The 19,893-nt window shown below is 38.0% G+C and overlaps 1 protein-coding gene across 11 annotated transcripts in view; it reads right to left on the reverse strand.

Annotated features, from left to right (window-relative positions):
• The window catches only part of PTPRT (protein tyrosine phosphatase receptor type T), a 1,549,072-nt gene that overhangs the window by 338,817 nt on the left and 1,190,362 nt on the right, over window positions 1-19,893 (reverse strand). For all 11 annotated transcript variants that reach the window (XM_060190244.1, XM_060190260.1, XM_060190255.1 and 8 more), the window contains exon 12: window positions 6,702-6,975. In XM_060190244.1, the coding sequence (XP_060046227.1) occupies window positions 6,702-6,975 (274 nt within the window). The remainder of the gene's footprint in view (window positions 1-6,701; window positions 6,976-19,893) is intronic.

Here is a 19,893-nt window from a genome sequence, read left to right on the forward strand (position 1 = left end):
CACAAAGATAATACCAGCAAATTCAAGAGCATTGAAATCATTCCAACCATCTTCTCAGACTACAGTGGAATTAAACTAACAACAAAAACAGATAATTAGTAAAAATCCCCAAATATGGATACTCAACAATCAATTCTTAATAACTACTGGGTCAAAAAAGAAACTAAATAAGAAATTAAAATGTCCCCTAAATCAAATAGAAATGAAGATATGAACTAACAAAATATTTGGCACACAGTTAAGGCAGTACTATTAGAGAAATTCATACCCATATAAGCACATATCTGAAAACAAGAAAAGACTCAAGTAAACAACCAGACTATATACCTTAAGGACTTAGAAGAAGAACAAAAGAAACCTAAAGCAAGAAGAGAAAGTGAAATAATTAAAATCAGGGCAGAAATAAATAACACAAAAAGTAAAAGAATCATGCAAAAGATCAATGAAGCCAATTGCTGGTTCTCCAACAAGGTAAACAAAATTGGCAGACACTTGGATGACTCCAAAAAAAAAAAAAAAAAGAGTCAGAGCAATAGGATTATAATGAAAGAGGAGATATCACAACAGACACCACAGAATACCAAAGTATTGAGCAAGGCTTCTATGAACAACTATATGCCATCATATTAGAGAACCTGGAAGAAATAGAAAAGTTCCTAGAAAAATAGAAAAATATAGCCTTCAAAAACTGAACCAAAAGAAGTTAGAAGATTTGAACAGACCAATCACAGCCAAAGAAATTGAAACAGCTTTTAAGAAACTTGCAAAAATGAAAGTATAGGATGAGATCATTTTATAAATGAATTCTATAAAAACCTTCAAGGAAAACTTAATACCTCTACTATTTAAGTTATTCCAAAGATTAAATACACAGAAATTCTCCCACTTTCTACAAAGCCAACATCATCCCAGTGCCAAAAGCAGACAGACAGACACACACACACACACACACACACACACACACACACACACACACACACACACACACACACACACACAAAAGGAAAGCCATAAACCAATATCTTTGATGATAAAATATGGTAAAATACTGAACAAAAATATATCCAACTTCATACAGCAGTGTATTAAAAAGATTATACATTATGACCAAGTGGAATTTATCCCAGGGATGCAATGTTGGCTTAATATATGTAAATCAAGAAATTTCATACATGTGTCAACAACAGTATTGACTCTAAACCATTAAGCCCCCCATAAAAATATTCAAATAAACAGACATATGTATATGTGAAAAGTAAAAGACTGACTTAGCTATATCTGAAACACATGGCTTGAATCTGGGCACCATGTTTTATGGAGCCAAGGGACAAAAACGAGTTTGTCTATAAGAGTATAGAATAAAGAGGATTAAAGAAATATGAAAATCATGCCATGTGAGAAACAGAAATTGCTGCATATTAAATGTCAATGAGAAATGGTCTGGGAGCCAGGGATGGCAATTGTTACTGTCATATTTTCTCTGAAGGAAAGACATGGAAAAGAAACATTTGACTTCTGAAAATAAATACAAGTGCCCAAGAGGAGAAGAAGGCTAAGGAGGCAGAACGTGGCTTTACAGAAAGAATGTTCTGATGATTTTACCTTTTCTACAAAGGAATCAGCTCTCCTTTCCTACGGAGAAGTGCAGTGATTAAGTTGAGGCTATCTAATGTCAAGAACACTTTACAGAATTTTTTTTTACTTCTAGTCAAGACTAAATGACACTTCAAAATGTATCCAATTTAAAAATGCTATAGATCTATAATGTAGGTGTTTCTAAAACAAAGGGTTACTATATGGCCTGATTTCACAAGACAGGTGCTTAGAATTCAGCACTAAGGACAGTGCTCTGGATGCTGTAACTGTCTTCATAATTTTTATTTTTAATTGAGATGATTATGCTTAGTGAAGTAAGTAGAGGTGAAAGACAACTACCACATGGTTTATCTCTTATGTGGAATATAGAGTTGAAACACATAAACTTGCAAAAAAAAAAAAAAACGATAGTCAATCTGTGGGAAACAGAACTTTGATGGTGGGTGTGCTATATGAAACTATTCCCCTGAAGTCCTATAATCTTGCAAACCATTATTAAATCAGTAATAAGAATGTTAACTTGGGGGGGGGTTGAGTGATGATGCACCCAGCTAAGTGGACATATTACCAGGTGCAAGGACCCAGGTTCAACCCCCACTCCCTACCTGCGGGTGGTGCTTCAACAATGGTGAAGCAGAACGGCAGGTGTCTCTGTTTTCTCTCTGACTCCCCTCCCCTCTCAATTTCTCTCTGTCCTATAAAATATAGTAGAAAGAAAATGGGGGGGGTCAGGGAGGTAAAGCGGAAAAATGGCCTCTGGGATTCATAGCACTGTGGATTCATAGTGCTGCCATTGAGCCCTACCGATAACCCTGGTGGGGGCTGGGGGATGAGAATGAATGTTAATTTTTTAAAAAAAGAATCAGCAGTTAAAAGTGATATTACTAATCTGATCAAAATTACTACACAAATGTCTATGGATAAGCCATATACCATAGAAATGCCAGCACAAACTCTGAGCACCATGCCTTATTATGTATATACATCCTACATGGACTTCTGTAATGTTTATAAAGTTATATTGGAAAACATATCATCATAGAGTTTGAAAAATACCTATATCCTCATTCTAGTAACAGTCAACAGTTAATGAGTGATCATTACTATACATATTATTTCACCTTGGGGAGACTGTCTTCATTAGACTATACGAGGGCAGAGTTTTTAATTTATTTTTTATGTACTGTTAAACTCAGTACATAAAAGATGAACATTTTCGACATATAGCATATGTTTTCTAATATTTACTTGATCAATTATACCTAACAACTATTGTAATAGTTTATAGTTACAGTGTTATGGGGTGGGCAGTGGCACACCTGGTTAAGTGCTAACGTTACCCACATAAGAGGATCCCCATTCCCTACTTGCAGGGGGGAAACTTCATGAGTGGTGAAGTAGGTTTGCAGGTGTCTCTCTGTCTCTCTCCCTCATTATCTCTCCTTCTTATGTTAATTTTTCTCTGTCTTATTGTATGTCAACTCTCTTTTTAGTCACCAGGTTCCAGATGTCATCAGGATGCCGGCCAGGCTTCCCTGGACTGAAGACCCCACCAATGTGTCCTGGAGCTCCGCTTCCCCAGAGACCCACCCTACTGGGGAGAGAGACAGGCAGACTGGGAGCATGGACTGACCAATCAATGCCCATGTTCAGCGGGGAAGCAATTACAGAAGCCAGACCTTCTACCTTCTGCAACCCACAATGACCCTGGGTCCATGCTCCCAGAGGGATAGAGAATGGGAAAGCTACTGGGGAGGGGGTGGGATATGGAGAATGGGTGGTGGGAATTGTGTGGAATTGTACCCCTCCTACCCTATGGTTTTGTTAATTAATCCTTTCTTAAATAAAAAAAAAAGAAATAGAAAAAAAAAGTTACAGAGTTACCTTTGTGTGTAGGCAATCTGATTGTAAAGGCTGAATATATACTGACTCTGCTAAAAGGATAAAAACTTCCTCAATATTCAGAACAGAAATCTGACCTCAAGTCAAGTTTTCCCGATTCTGATCAATTGGGATTAATGCAACTGAATGACAGTAAATTATTCAACCTGCCCCCACAGTTATCTGAAACAAATGACCATCTTTGCTTTCTTCTAATTTATTTTAGTTTAATGTAACTTTGCTCCATGCTTTGTTTTTAATCTTCTAGTGATATAGATTGGATGAACTCTGATTTTTACTTGATCCAGTATATTTTTACCTTTTATAAAGAGAGAAAGTCACCCCTTTTTTTTTTAAAAAAAATCTGGCTTTTGCTTTCTGGCTTGAGTTATACTTGCTGATTTTCATGGTCACTTAAAGTTGTCTTTGTTTCTCTACTTTTCCTTATAGGAGACACTTTTCTAGCTTCTTATGATAGACTATTACGTAATGCTGCCTGTATGTTAAAAATTATACTTTAAAAGTTGTCAGTATCAAAAATCAGATAGACGCTTTTCATTGCACCCTGTCTCAAGTGGGAAAATTAGCAGACTTTTATTTACAGTCATCAATCCCCCAATTCACTCTCAGTTTTCACTGACATAACAGAAATTACAGACCTATATCACAGTGGTTAATATTTTACGACATATATCTCCTTATGCTGTTACTGTTATATTATCTTTCCCTTCTATAACACATTTAGAAAAAGTTTTTAGCATTAACACTGTGTTTAATTAGCTTCCATGCTCACTGTGCTTCTTTACAGCCCATATTTCTCTACTCTTGATTTTTTTTTTTTACTTTGATTCATTGCTCAGTCAATTGCTCTTTGAATGATTTATTAGAAGTAGGGCATGTGGAGGCCCTGGATGCTGAAAATGTCTTTCTGATGTATTTGCACAAGAACAACAACTTGGCTGATAAGGAATTTGTGGATTATAACATTTTCTCCTCAAAAATCCTCCAGGCTTAACTGAATTTTCTGCTGCCCTTTATGATATGGAGAAATCTGAAGGGTCCAGGTACAGATTTGGTAGACAGAGGATAGTTTTTTTCTGTTTCTGTGACCCTTTCACTCAACTCTTTTCAGTAAAACTTAATATTAAATATAGTAATTTGAAGTAGTGTGTGATTTTTCTATTGCCAGAAAAATATACCATTCTGAGTGTCCAGCTCCCACAACTTTTAGACTGTTTCTATAAGGAAAATTACAACTCCAAATCACCTGGCAGAAGCACACCCAATTCCATTCCTGCAAATCTCCATCCTAAAAGGGGAGTGCACACGGTATAGGTAATGAAATGACCCTGTTTCTCTTGGAAGCTGTATTGAAACTGCTTCCTAGAAAGACAAAATTCAGAGCAGAGTGACATTTTCTCCCCAATGGTAAAATCTAATGTCTTGAGGGGAAGGCTTCTTTATGTGAAGTTTGAGGCACAAAAGTCTCTAACAGTTCTGCTGTTCTGCTTAGGGATAGCCATGCACAGGTTGAAGGACATCTTCTTAGGGTTAATCCGCCAATTTCTTGGGTTATAAAGACTTGGTCTCTTGCTGGGTTGTTTTGAGTATATTGCTCAGAATTAGACAGAGGGTGAACTGAGTGTAGCTACCACTCCTGTTCACAGCATGGAAATAGCAACTTTTGATATGTTACTAAGAGCAGGGTAGTCAAATCACTTATCAGAGAGATAAGGAGTTGGTCACTATAGAAAGCAGAGAACCAAGACCCAGATAGGCCTCCAGGTGCCTCTTCTGCCCATCCTTCTGTCTTCCTCCTCAATCCATTAGTGTTTCATGCAGAAGGAAGTGCCATGGATAGGTGGAAGACAGTCTGGTGGTTTCTTCTTGTGGTTTTATACTCTCTGTGAGGAGTGTTGCTTGAGCCAGTAATAAATGCAGAAGTGAAATAACAATGTGGAATTTAAATAAGTCTGTGGACATTTTGAATATTAATTTGTTTCCTTAATCCCGGTATCTTATAAGGCAATGACGACCACTGTCAGACTAAACTCTTTGTCATGACCACTGAGAGCTAACACAGGCTACTGTTGACATACTTCACCAAATCTTGCTTTTTTCTGGGTATACTCTGAGAAATAGGTTGAGTGTGGTGAGGGTTTTTCCATAGAAAAATGGGGAACTGAGGAAATGAATCTTCCTATAAGACTCCCTCTTGTGAGGTGCTACCACTGGACTCTGGGGTGCTCAAATGAATAAAGATTTGAACGGCCTCGCCACCATGAGCTTGGTTCCTGGGTCATCTCTCTCGTGTGCGCCGCTAGCCCGACAGCTTTTGTCTTAGTTTTCCCTATTCTCACTTTATTTTTTCTCTAGATAACCATAGAACATGACACAGTTAGATTGCCTAATCTTCATATAAATTCTTAGAGGACATATACTCTATAACCTAAAATTAACCATAATACATAGATGTGGGACAGTGTTCATTACCTGTTTGTTGAATTAAATATAGCATTTGAACTTGTGTTCATAAATGCATCCTAGGTTAAAAATACTTTAATTGAGGAATTTAATTTAGTCAATTTGCAGAAGATGAGATTATGTGGGAGTGTTCATGTCCTTTCCAGGTAAGTGACTTTGTTATACAATGACTGGCAACTCTATATAACCAAATATATCTTAGATACACAGACACACACAGACCCCATTTCTTAGTCCTTAGGAGAAAAGTAATTCTTAGGTGATGAATAGTAATGATAAAGTAGATATTAACCACTAATCACCTAAGACATACTACTCAGTGTATTCATATATAACTTGATATAATATTACCTTGTAGATAGTACAATTGAGAATTATGTCATAGGATTTGCTCAAGTAAAACAACTTGTCTACCCAGTAACACAGGAATCTTGAAACATCATCTGTGATGGGCTATCTGTTATACTTTGTCAGGTATAAAGTCTTTGTCTTAACTACTCAATTATACTATTGTACCATTATGATAGCTATAAACTATGCAAACAATTAAACACTAGTGCTTTCTTTCAAATAAACATTCTTATTTTTAAAAAATGGATTTTGAATTTAGTCCACAAGTCTTAGTTTGTTGACTGCTGCTACAAAGTCAGATTGGCTTTTCATTGGAGAACAGAAAAATGAAAAAATATATAAAAGAAAAAGAAAAAAGGCAAGAAATGGCTCCATGTGGCATTACTTACTCCATTAGCTTTGCTGAGTGCCTGGAAGTAGATGCTGTAGCTTTTCAGTGGGGAAAGAGGAGGGTTCCAATAGCCATTATATGTCTTGTTGTCACCCACTGTAAATGGCTGTGTGACAGGCAGGTTGGAGGGCTTCAGTTCAGCAGCAAAGTAGTGTAGAGAATCAAGATTGGAAGCGTTCCTATAGCTCACAGGCACTGAAAAGCACTCGACAATGTCAGCGGCCCTCCGTGACTTCTGAAGTCGTTCCTCCTTGACAACCAACTGATAAACACTAAACAAGAAAAGAGAGGGGAATGAGCAACTCTCCTCAGGGATAAGCTTGTTTGTTATCATCTCATCATCATATCTGTCAACAGCTAAACTACCCTCCTGAGCACCAGATTTATAAATCAACTGATATAAGAAAATGTATGTTGGGGGCCAGGTAGTGGTAAGCCCATTTAAGCACACATTATCACCATGTGCAAGGATCTGGGTTCAAGCCCCTGTTCCCCATCTGCAGGATGGAAGCTTCACAAGCAGCGAAGTACATCTGCAGGGGTGTCTGTCTTTCTTTCTCCCTCTCTCCCTCCCCTTCTCTCTCAATATCTCTCTGTCCTATCAATAAAAATAAAATACAAAAAAAAAACCTGAGAAATGCTACACAGGTACAATATATAAACCATTAATTCCCCCCACCCAATAAAGAAAACATATGAAGAACTGGATGGTGGAGCACTGGACTAAGTGCACATAGTACAAAGCACAAGAACCCATGCAAGGATCGTAGTTTAAAAACCCCGGCTCCCCATCTGCAGTGGAATCACTTAACAAGTGATGAAGCAGGTCTGTAGGTATATTATCTTTCTCACTTCCTCTCTATCTCCCCTCCTCTCTCAATTTTTCTCTGTCCTATCAAAAAAAAAAAATGAAAAGTGGCCACAGGAAGAGTAGATTCATAGTGCAGTCACTGAGCCCTAGCAATAAACCTGGAGGAAAAAAATGATGCAATATAAAAATATGTATGTTTATTTTGATATAACCTAAAGTCTACTCACACTGGATATGTCCTCAGAAAATTCATTCCCAAACCCTACAACCCTGCTTCCTTTACATTTATTTTCTTAGTGAAGGGTAGCATCATATATCAAATTGTTAGAATTTCACTTTGCAATATATCATTTTCAATCTCATTAGATTTCATTCTGTCTCTAATCAACAAGCCCTGAATTGACCTTAACCATCTGGACCTGTCAGTCCCTTTTTAATCCTTTAGTAATTGTGAAGGTAGGCACCTCCCCACCTCTGGTATGGACTCAATTGCACTCTTGTGTATAAACTATTAATTAGTCAGTTCAGTCCAGTGGTCTTCCTAAAATAAAATACTGTTCTATTTTCTAGTTTATTCATTATATAATTGATAAAATTCAAACTCCTAATCCTGGCAATTCATGGCACTATGTGGTTGACTGCTAGCTTGCATTTAAGAAAATCTTACGGGGGTGGGGGTGGGCTGGGCTATGGCGCACCATGTTAAGTGCACACATTACCATGCTCAAGAACCTGGATTTGAGTCCCCACCCCCCCCACATCAGAGGGGCCTCTTTGCAAATGGTGAAGCATATCTGCAGGTATCTTTCTCTCTCCCTATATCCCCCCTCAATTTCTCACTGTCCAATCAAAAAACAAAATAGAAATAATAACTAAATAAATAAATAGGAAAAAAAATGACCACCAGAAGCCATGGATTCACTGCTGGCATTAAGCCCCAGCAATAACCCTGGGGGCAATAAATAAATAATAAAACAAGAAAAAATGATCTGGAGAAGATGACCAGAACACCTATGTAAGTAAGTGTATGACATCCCTGTATGTTTAATGTTCCAAATTGTACTGTTCCAAATGTGATAGTCATATATTTTCATAAAATTGATACTTATAAATGCTTATATTATGAATTCTACCTTATCACCTCTGAGGTACTTTTCAGTGGTACAAACACTACTGTGTCTATCAGTACAGTTAAACCCATAACAGTTCTTGAGAATTAGCACGGAGACCCAAGACATAAGCTTAGAGATAAATGGATTGGGAATGGAAGGCTATCTGTCCCAGTTTAAGGATGTACAACAACAGTTTTAAGTAAAGCTTTTATTTTTTTAATTGATTTTTAAGATTTTTTTTTAATATTTATTTAACTCACTTCCTTGGTGTGGGAGTCAATGGTTTGCATTACAGTTGTTGACTCATGAGTACATTTTCTTTTTAATTAATTTAATGATTTACAGTCAACAGCAAAATACAATAGTTTGTACATGCATAACATTTCCCAGTTTTCCACATAACAATTCAGTCCCCACTAGGTCCTCTTTTGCCATCATGTTCCAGGACCTGAAACCCATCCCCAACCCCAGAGTCTTTTACTTTGGTGCAATACATCAACGTGAGTACATTTTCTAACTTCCCCGTGAAGTCTGTCTGCAAAACACCTTCATGACCAACATCTGTCAATTTCCACCATCATGCACAAGGACCCCTGTGACCTCTCCACCCCTTCTATTTTTCTTTCCCCAGAGTCATTTTCTCTGGTGCACTACACCATACTCAGTTCAAGTCTCTCTAGTAAAATGAACAGTCAAGAAAGGTGTCTTCTTTGGACTCTGATACTTGCATGCTTCCAAGGGCTACAGAGAGATGCATAATAACCCTCCATCAGTCAGCCTGTGACCCCAGCATATCCTCCTCCCCACTAATCCAATAAAAGAGTATTCACTTGTCAATTCAATAATACCCAAATGCAAGAATCCAGATGATGATGAGGCCTGAGAGAGGCTGAGTGCTACATGGATATGAAACTGTAATAACAATGTAAAACCAGTCTTATTAGTCATAAGTTAGTATACTTTCTCTTTGACTTAGTTTTTGAATCTATAAGACAACAAAATGTATAGAGGGCATTTTAAGCATTTTTTTACTTGGAAGCCTAATATGTTAATTCTATCCCTACCAAGCCTTGTATAAAGTCACAAAGAATAGTAAACTATTTTTTTGTTGTTAAATTGTATCAGCATATGGTTCACATATAATTGGGATTAATGCTGTAAAGTACAGTGAGAAACAACCTCAGGTCCACTTCTGAAACTTGTCCATTCAGAGACAAATCCGCAATTTCAGGCAGGAAGCCACAGACCATTTTGTCATATAAATCATTTTGCCAGTGGATCCAACCTTTCTCAAAGATCAGGGATCTCTGATTAAGAAGCAAGTTAGAAGAAACAGCATGTACAAATGGTATACTATTCTTTACCATTCATTTTACTGACATACACATTCTGGAGAAGGAGTAGAGAAAAGAAACGGAAAGGTAAGTATTAACTGTTTCTCGTAGTAACTTCATTCTCATCATCCTTCTCTTAAAAATGTACTTATTATCTAAGAGCACAGCATTTTCAGGTGTCTGGCAACAAAAGCATTCCAAGAAGAGAATATTGCCCCACAAAGTGGTAATGCACTAGTTTTAAAGGGAGTTCATTTTTAGTAGAAAATACCCTAATAGCAGAAGAGAATGACTTAAAATGCTAACAGCATCCAGTGTTTACTCATATGTTTCCCCTCCTGTGAAATCCCCTATCCTTCCCCAAATGGAATGAATGGAAGTTATAAACATATTTTTTGTATAATGTATCCTCAGGAACTCAATTTTGCAGGGCCGTGAAAGCTATGGTCTAACTACAAAGCATAAGGTCATGAGTTTCTACTTTCTTTTACCATCCTGACTTTGCTTTAATTAGCGGCAACTCTTTGAAGAAGGTCATAGTTGCTAGAAAGTTCATAAAAGCTGGGGAGTTGGCATGTTTCAGAAAAGGGAAAATGAGAGAGCCTGGTTGGAACCCAGTAGTGACCCCTACAGCACACTGTGGCCAGTAATCAAATTCAACTCACAGAAGGGCAGAGGGACAATCAGGAAAAGCATTTTTCAACCTTCATTTCCAGCTCCATTCAGGTGAGGCACATGGTAACATGCTATTAATCCCTATCACTGATTTTTTACTTTATAATATTCATTGATTTGTAAATGTATTTTGCTCTGATAGTCCTATAAGAGTCACAGGTATAAGAAGTCAATAAATGTACACAAATCTCAAATAGCAAAGTGATAATTGAATAAAAATTATTAACATGCTGGCAGGCTAAAAATATTGTCTGGGAGGATTGTGTCAGAGTTGGGAAATGGACAAGAAAAATGGATCAGGGCACCAGTATGATAGCTGTCTGGTGCAGGCAAAAATTAGTAAAGTTATGGGCCCAGTGGAATATTGCTAAAATAGACTCCGTAGCTTCTTCCAACATGAAGACACCGAATTTCATCTGCTATACTCTTACCTTTAGTTTCCTAATTATTAAACAATTAGTTCTGATTTATACCTTAATGCATTTCAGCTATCAAGCTGCAGACACTAGCATCATGCCAACCTGGCATCCCTGGGCAGATGACCTCACCCATGTGTCCTGAATCCCCTCCAGAGCCCTGTCCCACTAGGGAAAGACAGAAACAGGCTGGATATATGGACTGGCCTGTCAATGTCCATGTCCAGTGGAGAAGCATTCTGCACCCCACAATGATCCTGGGTCCACACTCCCAGATGGATAAAGAATAGGAAAGCTTCTAATGGAGGGGATGGGATACAGAACTCTGGTGGTGGGAATTGTGTGGAACTGTACCCCTCTTATCCCTTAATCTTTCTGTCATTATTAAATAACTAATAAAAATAAAAGAACTTAAGAAATATTAAATAAAAAACAGTTTAAATCCAGTAAGAACAGTCTCAGCTTCTAATACCATGTCCACTATGGGATAGTGCTCCACAAGTTAAACATGCTAACAGTTTACAACAAGCATTAAGAGACTCTCAGAAACTTACTGAGGGTTACACTGCTATCTGAAAGTGGAACTAATATTTGAAAACAGGTCATCTGACACCAAACATCCCAATCTTCATGATGGCCATGTTGTAAAAATGCACAGTTTTCTTGTCATCTTATAAGCCACTGCTAAATCATTAATAAAAAATAACACTCCAATTAATTACGTGTAAAAAGAGGAATCAGAGCAGCATTCTTACTATGTGCACTTAACTGGATGCACCACTGTCCTGCCTCAGAGCAATGTTTTTATACTTTATTTTATTTTATTGAGAGAGGTGGAAAGAAAAATACCAGGGCTCTGGCTATCAGGAGTTGAACCTGGGAGTACCCAGAGCCTCAGGCATGAAAGTCTTTTGCATAACCATTATGCTATCTACCTGGCTCCAGAGCAAGAGTTTACGTAACCTCTTCTCTTCTATCCAACATCTGCTTGTTGATTTTAGTGAGAATGGACTGGTGAACAAATTCAAAATACACAGTTTTGAAAATGAAATATAAACACTGAATAATATCTAAATATTATTCATAATGGTTATCAGACACCCTCCCCAATGTATATAATTGAAAGTGTTATCAAGGATGTGGAAAACATTGCTGTTTTTACATACATGGCTGTTGAGAAGGAAAAATTAATAAAAACTTTGGAAAATAGTCTTGAAGTACCTTTAGAAGATTAAGCTAGAGGGGGCTGGGAGGTGACACAGTGGGTTAAGTGCACTTGGCCCGAAGCACAAAGACCAGCGTAAGGATCCTTATTCTATGTGACAGGGCTAGACTTACAGTGATTGAGGGAAGTGAAATATGATGTAGGTGAGGAAGGTATCTAGGTCTAAGTAGAAACTATTTGCGGGGGTGGGGGGACAGGTGGTAGCACAGTGGGTTAAACGCACATGGCACAAAGCACAAGGACAGGCATAAGTATCCTGGTTTGAGTTCCCTGGTCCCCACCTTCAGGGGGGTCACTTTACAGGTGGTGAAGGAGATCTGCAGTGTCTATCTTTATATCCCCCTCTCTGTCTTCCCTTCCTCTCAATTTCTCTCTGTCTTATCAAAAAACAATGACAGCTATAACAATGATAAACAACAAGGGCAACAAAAGAGAAAAAATAGCCTCCAGGAAAAGTGAATTCATAGTGCAGGCACTGAGTCCCAGTGATAACCCTGGAGGCCAAAAAGAAAAAGAAAAAAGATTAAGCTAGAGGACCCTGTAGTGACTCACCAAGTGCTAATACCTGGATTCAAATACCCACTCCCCTCCTGCAGGGGGGACACTTCATGAGCAGTGAAGCAGGCTTACAAGTGTCTTTTTTCTCCTCCATCTTTCCCCTCCCTCTCAGTTTCTCTATGTCTTATTGAATAAAATAGACAAACAAAAATTTAAAAAAAAATAAAGGAAAAAAAAAAGCTGCCAGGAGCTGTGGATTCATAGTGCTGGCACTGAGTCCCATCAATAACTCTGGTATCAAAACAAAGAAAAAAAAAACAAAAACTAAACTACAGTCAGCTATTCTATTCTCACATATCTGCCTACAAGAAATTAAAAATAAGACAAAATATCTACATAAAAACCTGTATGCACTTATTAATGGAAGAATAGTTAAGACTTTAAAACATTTGTTCACTGACAGTCAAGTAAAGAATATATAGTACATCCATATAGTAAAATTTTACTGAACTATAAAAGAAAGTACTAATTCATTCTATAACATGGATGAAACAGAACCATTATACTAAGTCAAAGAAGTTAGATAGAAAATATTATATGTTGTATGTTTCCCATATATATAAAATGTGAACAAGAGGATATTAATAGAAATAGTGATCAGATAAGTAATTTGTCTGGACTGGAAGTAGAAGCAGGAATCAAGTGTCCTTGATTACAAATATATTCTAGAATGAAGGAAATGTCTGGGAGGTGGGGCTACTACGAGCAGCAGCAGATGTGTTTCTCTCCTCTTCTCTCCTCTCCAGGATCAACTAGGAATACCAAAGGAGACCACCTGGTACCACAATAAGACTACTAGGACAACTTCAGGAACCCACCAAATCACCAGTGAGTGCAAACCTTGTGGCTGGTGGACAAGGAGGAGCCTAGGAATAGATTAAGTGGCTGGTAACAGTCCAGCAGTTTATCAGTTGAGACACTACCTCCAGTCTGCTCCACCAACAAGGGGACAGCTGAAGGGAGGAGAGGACACCCCTCACCCTCATCAAGTGCAACTCTGAGTCTCCATTGCTACTGTCCTCAGAATCTGGAGCAATGGCAGGGAGGCCCTGTGCTGACACCAAGGGACAGAAAACTAACCAGGAAACTCAGGAGAGGACTTATACCTCCCTGACATAGAGGTGGGGCTGTGAAAGTCTTTTGCATAACCACTGGATTATTTCTGTCACACCCTGCTTTATCTCTTGGTCAGTGATAAGCTAAGAAGCCTACTTAGAGTTTAAAAGCCCTCAGGCTCCCATAGCCTACAGGGAAGAAAAAGCATAAAAGAGGTTTTTAAACCACTGAGCTCCAACTCAGGGATCAAAATAATATTTAAACAACTGTTGAATTCCACAACTGTGAACCCTTTAATTACCTTACTTAGACACAAGTCAATCCAGGTAATAGTGATCAGTAATTTGAAAAGTACTGAGAGAGGGAACTCATAACATAATATATAAAATGGTTAAACCAACAAGAAGAAATATTAGAGAAATGAACCAGGACAAGAGTCCAGCTAAAAGCCCCGCAATGATTGAAGCACAAAATAATGAGGTCAACATTCAAATACTAGTTAAGGAAATAATCACAGGAGTGAGCAAAATGTTTGAAAGAATTGTCATCAGAAATGCAGAAACAACAAATGAGACTATGGAAGGAAACACTAATTCTCTCAAGGTGTATTAGAGAGAGCTGAAAGCTGAATTAGCTGAGCTAAGAACACAACTAGCTAAACAATCTAAAACAGTATCAGAACAGGGTGACAAAATAGATGAATTCTAGAAAACAGTAGAGGGGAGAGAGAATAGAGTAAAAGAGGCTGAAGACAGAATTAGCATGATTGAGGACAAATGAATGACAGCCAAAAAAACAAAAAATGAGATCTCAAAAAGAGATTAAGAGATACAGAAAACAACAACAGAGACCTATGGGATGACTTCACAAGAAATAATATAAGCTTTATTGGCTTACCAAAGGATGAAAGAGAGGGAGAGGAAGAAAGCATTCTTCAGGCCATAATAGCTGAAAACTTCCCTAGTCTGTACAACATCAAAGACATAAAGGTTCAAAAATCCCAGAGGGTTTCAAACAGAATTAACCCAGACTTAAACACACCAAGACACATCATATTTAGAATGGAAAGAAATAAGGATAAAGAAAGGATCCTGAAGGCTGCAAGAGAAAAAAAAAGTCACCTACAGAGGAAAACCCATAAGATTAGCAGCTGACTTCTCCACACAAACACTACAGGCCAGAAGAGAATGGCAAGATATCTATCGAGTGCTCAATAAGAAAGGCTTTCAACCAAGAATACTGTATCTAGCTAGTGTGTCATTCAGACTAGATAGAGGCATATATTAAACCACCAGCCAACCCCATACCATGGTGAAAAACTGGAAGCATTTCCTCTCAGGTAAGGTACTAGACAGGGCTGCCCACTATTAACCATTACTATTCAACATAGTGTTGGAAGTTCTTGCCATAGCAATCATGCAGGAGCAAGGAATTAAAGGCATACAGATTGGAAGAGAAGAAGTCAAACACTCCCTATTTGCAGATGACATGATAATATACATAGAAAAACCAAAGGAATCCAGCAATTATCTTTTGGAAATCATCAGGCAATATGGTAAGGTGTCAGGATACAAAATTAACATTCAAAAGTCATAGGCATTCATCCATGCAAACAATAAGTTAGAAGAAGTTGAAATCCAGATATCAATTCCTTTTACTATAGCAATAAAAACAAAATATCTAGGAATAAACCTAACCAAAGAAGTGAAAGACTTGTATACTCAAGGAAATTGAAAAAGACACAAAGAAGTGGAAAGATAGTCCATGCTGGGTTGGAAGAATTAACATCATTAACATGAATATACGACCCAGAGCCATCTACAATTTTAATACTATCCCCATCAAGATCCCAAGCACATTTTTTAGGATAATAGAACAAATGCTACAAATGTTTATCTGGAAACAAAAAAAGACCTAGAATTACCAAAACAGTCTTGAGAAGAAAGAACAGAACCAGAGGCATCACACTCCCAGATCACAAATTGTATTATAGGGCCATTGTCGTCAAAACTGCTTGGTACTGGAACATAAATAGACACACTGACCAGTGTAATAGAATTGAGAGCCCATAAGTAAGCCCCCACACCTATGGACATCTAATCTTTGACAAAGATGCCCAGACTATTAAGTGGGGAAAGATGAGTCTCTTCAACAAATGGTGTTGGAAAAAATGGGTTGAAACATGCAGAAGAATGAAACTGAACCACTACTTTTCACCAAATACAAAAGTAAATTCCAAGTGGATCAAAGACTTGGAGGTTAGACCACAAACTATTAGATACTTAGAGGAAAATATTGGCAGAACTCTTTTCTGCATAAATTTTAAAGACATCTTCAATGAAACAAATCCAATTACAAAGAAGACTAAGGCAAGCACAAACCTATGGGGCTATATCAAATTAAAAACTTCTGCACAGCAAAAGAAACTATTCCCCAAACCAAGAGAGCCCTTACAGAATGGAAGATCTTTACATACCACACATCAGACAAGAAGCTAATAAACATAATATATAAACAACTTGCAAATCTCATCAAGACAACAAATAACCCCATCCAAAAATGGGGAGAGGACATGGACAAAATATTCACCACAGAAGAGATCCAAAAGGCTGAGAAACACATGAAAAAATGCTCCAAGTTTATGATTGTCAGAGAAATGCAAATAAAGACAACAATGAGATATCACTACACTTCTGTGAGAATGTCATACATCAGAAAAGGTAACAGCAGCAAATGCTGGAGAGGGTGTGGGGTCAAAGGAACCCTCTGACACTGCTGGTGGGAATGTCAATTGGTCCAACCTCTGTGGAGAACAGTCTGGAGAACTCTCAGAAGGTTAGAAATGGACCTACCCTATGACACTGCAATTCCTCTCCTAGGGAAATATCCTAAGGAACCCAACACACCCATTCAAAAAGATCTGTGTGCACATATGTACTTGGAAGCACAATCTGTAATAGCCAAAACCTGGAAGCAACCCAGGTGTCCAACAGCAGATGAGTGACTCGGCCAGTTGTGGTATATATACACAATGGAATACTACTCAGCTATAAAAAAAAAAATGGTGACTTCACCGTTTTCAGCCGATCTTGGATGGACCTTGAAAAATTCATATTAAGTGAAATAAGTCAGAAACAGAAGGATGATTATGGGATGATCTCACTCTCAGGCAGAAGTTGAAAAACAAGATCAGAAAAGAAAACACAAGTAGAACCTGAACTGTAATTGGCATATTGCACCAAAGCCAAAGATTCTGGGGTGGTGGGTGGGGATAATACAGATCCAAGAAGGATGACAGAGGACCTAGTGGGGGTTGTATTGTTATATGGAAAACTGGGAAATGTTATGTATGTACAAACCATTGTATTTACTGTCAAATGTAAAACACTAATTCCCCAATAAAGAAATTAAAAATAAAATTAAATGAGTGAGTTTAATGTTACATATTTTTTCCTTTTATTAGAGGGACTAATGGCATATAGTCAACAGTGAAAAACATTTTCAGTTTTCCTCTAGCCTCCCACTTAGGTCCTCCTCTGCTATCATGTTCCAGAACCTGAACACCCATCACCCACCCTCACCACCATCCCAGAGTCCTTTGCTTTGGTGCAACACACCAGTGTGGTATGCATTAAAGAAATGAGAGTAGTGGACTAAATAATATTGGCTCTTCCTTCAAAAGTCTGTGCTAGGGAGCCGGGTGGTAGCATACTGGGTTAAGAGCACATGGCAGGAAGCACAAGGACCCTGGTTGAAGCCCTCTGCAGGGGGTCACTTTGTAAATGGTGAAGCAGGTCTGCAGATCTCTCTCTCTCTGTGTGTCTCTCTGTCTTCCCCTCCTCTCTCAATTTCTGTCTGTCTTATCCAAGAACAACAATAATAACAGCAACAACAATAGAAAAATATGGTTGCCAGGAACCATGGATTCTTAGTACAGGCACCAAGCCCCAGCAATAACCCTGTAAGCAAGAAAAATAAAAATTAAAAAATCTGTGCTTTAGCACACACATTTTTAGTATGTCCTTAAGGCTTCACTACTTTGGGTTCATTTTTTTTTTCCAGAATAAAAGAGAGAGGCAGAAGACTGGGGAGATAGCACAGTAGTAGCAGTAGTAGTCGTAGAAGAAGTAGTAGAAGTAGTAGTAATAGTAGTAGTAGTAGTAGTTGTTGTTGTTTAATTAATTAACGGTAAGGTTCACTGATGAATCTACCTCTCCTGGAAACCACTTTTTTCCACTTTTGTTTTCCCTTTTATTTGACAGGATAGAGAGTAGTCGAGAGGGGATAGGAGATGGAGAGGGACAGAAAAAGAGAGACACCTGCAATACTTGCTTCGCTGCTCTTGAAACTTCCATCTTGTGGGTGGGAATGCAAGGCTTGAGCCCAGGTCCCTGTGCATGGCAACATGTGCATTTAACCAGATGTCCTACTGCCCAGCCCCCAGCACAGTAGTTTTTTTGCAACAGACATTCAGGCTGAGATTCCAAATTCAATCTTTGCCTGCACAGTAAGTCAGAGCTGATCAGTGTCCTGGGAAAACATCAACAGTAATAAAAAAATAAATAAAACAAAATAATAAAATTTTAAAAGCGAGAAGGGGAAACTCTAAAGCACTCCAATGTCCTCCAGTGCAGAAAGGTCTGGGCTCAAACCTGGGTTAGATACATGGCAAAGCAGGTGCAGTATCCAGGTAAGCAATTTTTTCAGCCCCAAAGACACATTTCATACAAAAATACTAGGATAAAGCTTTGGCATTATTGTGTAATATTGTTTAAAGACAATTGTAAGCTTTCTAATCCCCAACAGAATATAACTTTGCAATTACATCATCAACTTTAAAGGTCACTCAGAAGTATGACACTGAAATTTACAACATGTCATACTTAACCAACATTTATTTTTAACTTATTTAATAAATGAAAGTTCTTGCTTTCACTTATTATTTATTTATTTTTGCCTCCAGGGTTATCACTGGGACTCAGTGCCTGCACTACGTATCTACTGTTCCTTGAGGCCATCCCCCAAATTTTTGTTATCCTTGTTGTTATTGCTGTTGTTGTTGTTGGATAGTATACAGATAAATTGAGAGAGGAGGGGAAGACAGGATGAGAGAAAGATAGACATTTGCAGACCTGCTTCACTGCTTGTGAAGCGATCCCTCCCCCCCAAATGGGCTGGGGGCTTGAACCAGGGTCCTTGCACTTTACACCATGTGCGCTTAACCCTCTGTTCTACTGTCCGGTCCCCTTTTACTCACTATTTACTTAGTCACAGTTGCCCTTAGCAGAGTGAATGGGGACACTATTTTCAGTTAAGTGTGAGAGTTTGTGCTTGTGAATTTGTATGACCTCTGACTACTTTTATGGTCTCCCGTTCCTTCTGCTTGCCTTTTATATACTTTATCTATTAATTTATTTGCTGAGTGGCTATAGTGAAACAGATGCAAATTTGAATGCACAGTGGCCCCTGGAAATTGGGTTCTAAGAACTGAGATGAGGAGAAAGATATTAATTGTTCAACCTAATTCAGGGAAGTGAGGGCATCAAGAAGAACTAAGCCAGGGAAGGATTCTAAGACAAAGGAATGCCCTTGGCCATACCACTTTGAACACTTGACCTTCTCTTGTCTTACAGGATATTGAGGGTCAAATGAGATACTCTGCCTAGAAATGCTTTCCAAAAATCTCTGCAAAAAATTGGGTAGAATGCATTATTAAGTGCCCTGTGTTCTATTTGGACAGTTCTTCTATGATTGAATGACACTTAATAAATATGACAAAAGTATATAATATTAATTTAGAGGGAAAATATATGTTGTATAAAAGAGCCATAATAATTCAAGTGGAGAAATCAAATTAAGTTTTATGCATTGCCAGAATAAAATAAAAGACATTTTACAAGGAGAAAACAGATAACATGATGAATCCACTGCTCCTGGCAGCTGTTTCTTTTTTCCTTTCTTTTTTATTTGCTAGGACAGAGAGAAATTGAGAGCGGAGAGGGA

Source organism: Erinaceus europaeus, chromosome 1, assembly GCF_950295315.1.
Source record: "Erinaceus europaeus chromosome 1, mEriEur2.1, whole genome shotgun sequence".
In the NCBI taxonomy this organism is placed as follows: Eukaryota; Metazoa; Chordata; class Mammalia; order Eulipotyphla; family Erinaceidae; genus Erinaceus; species Erinaceus europaeus.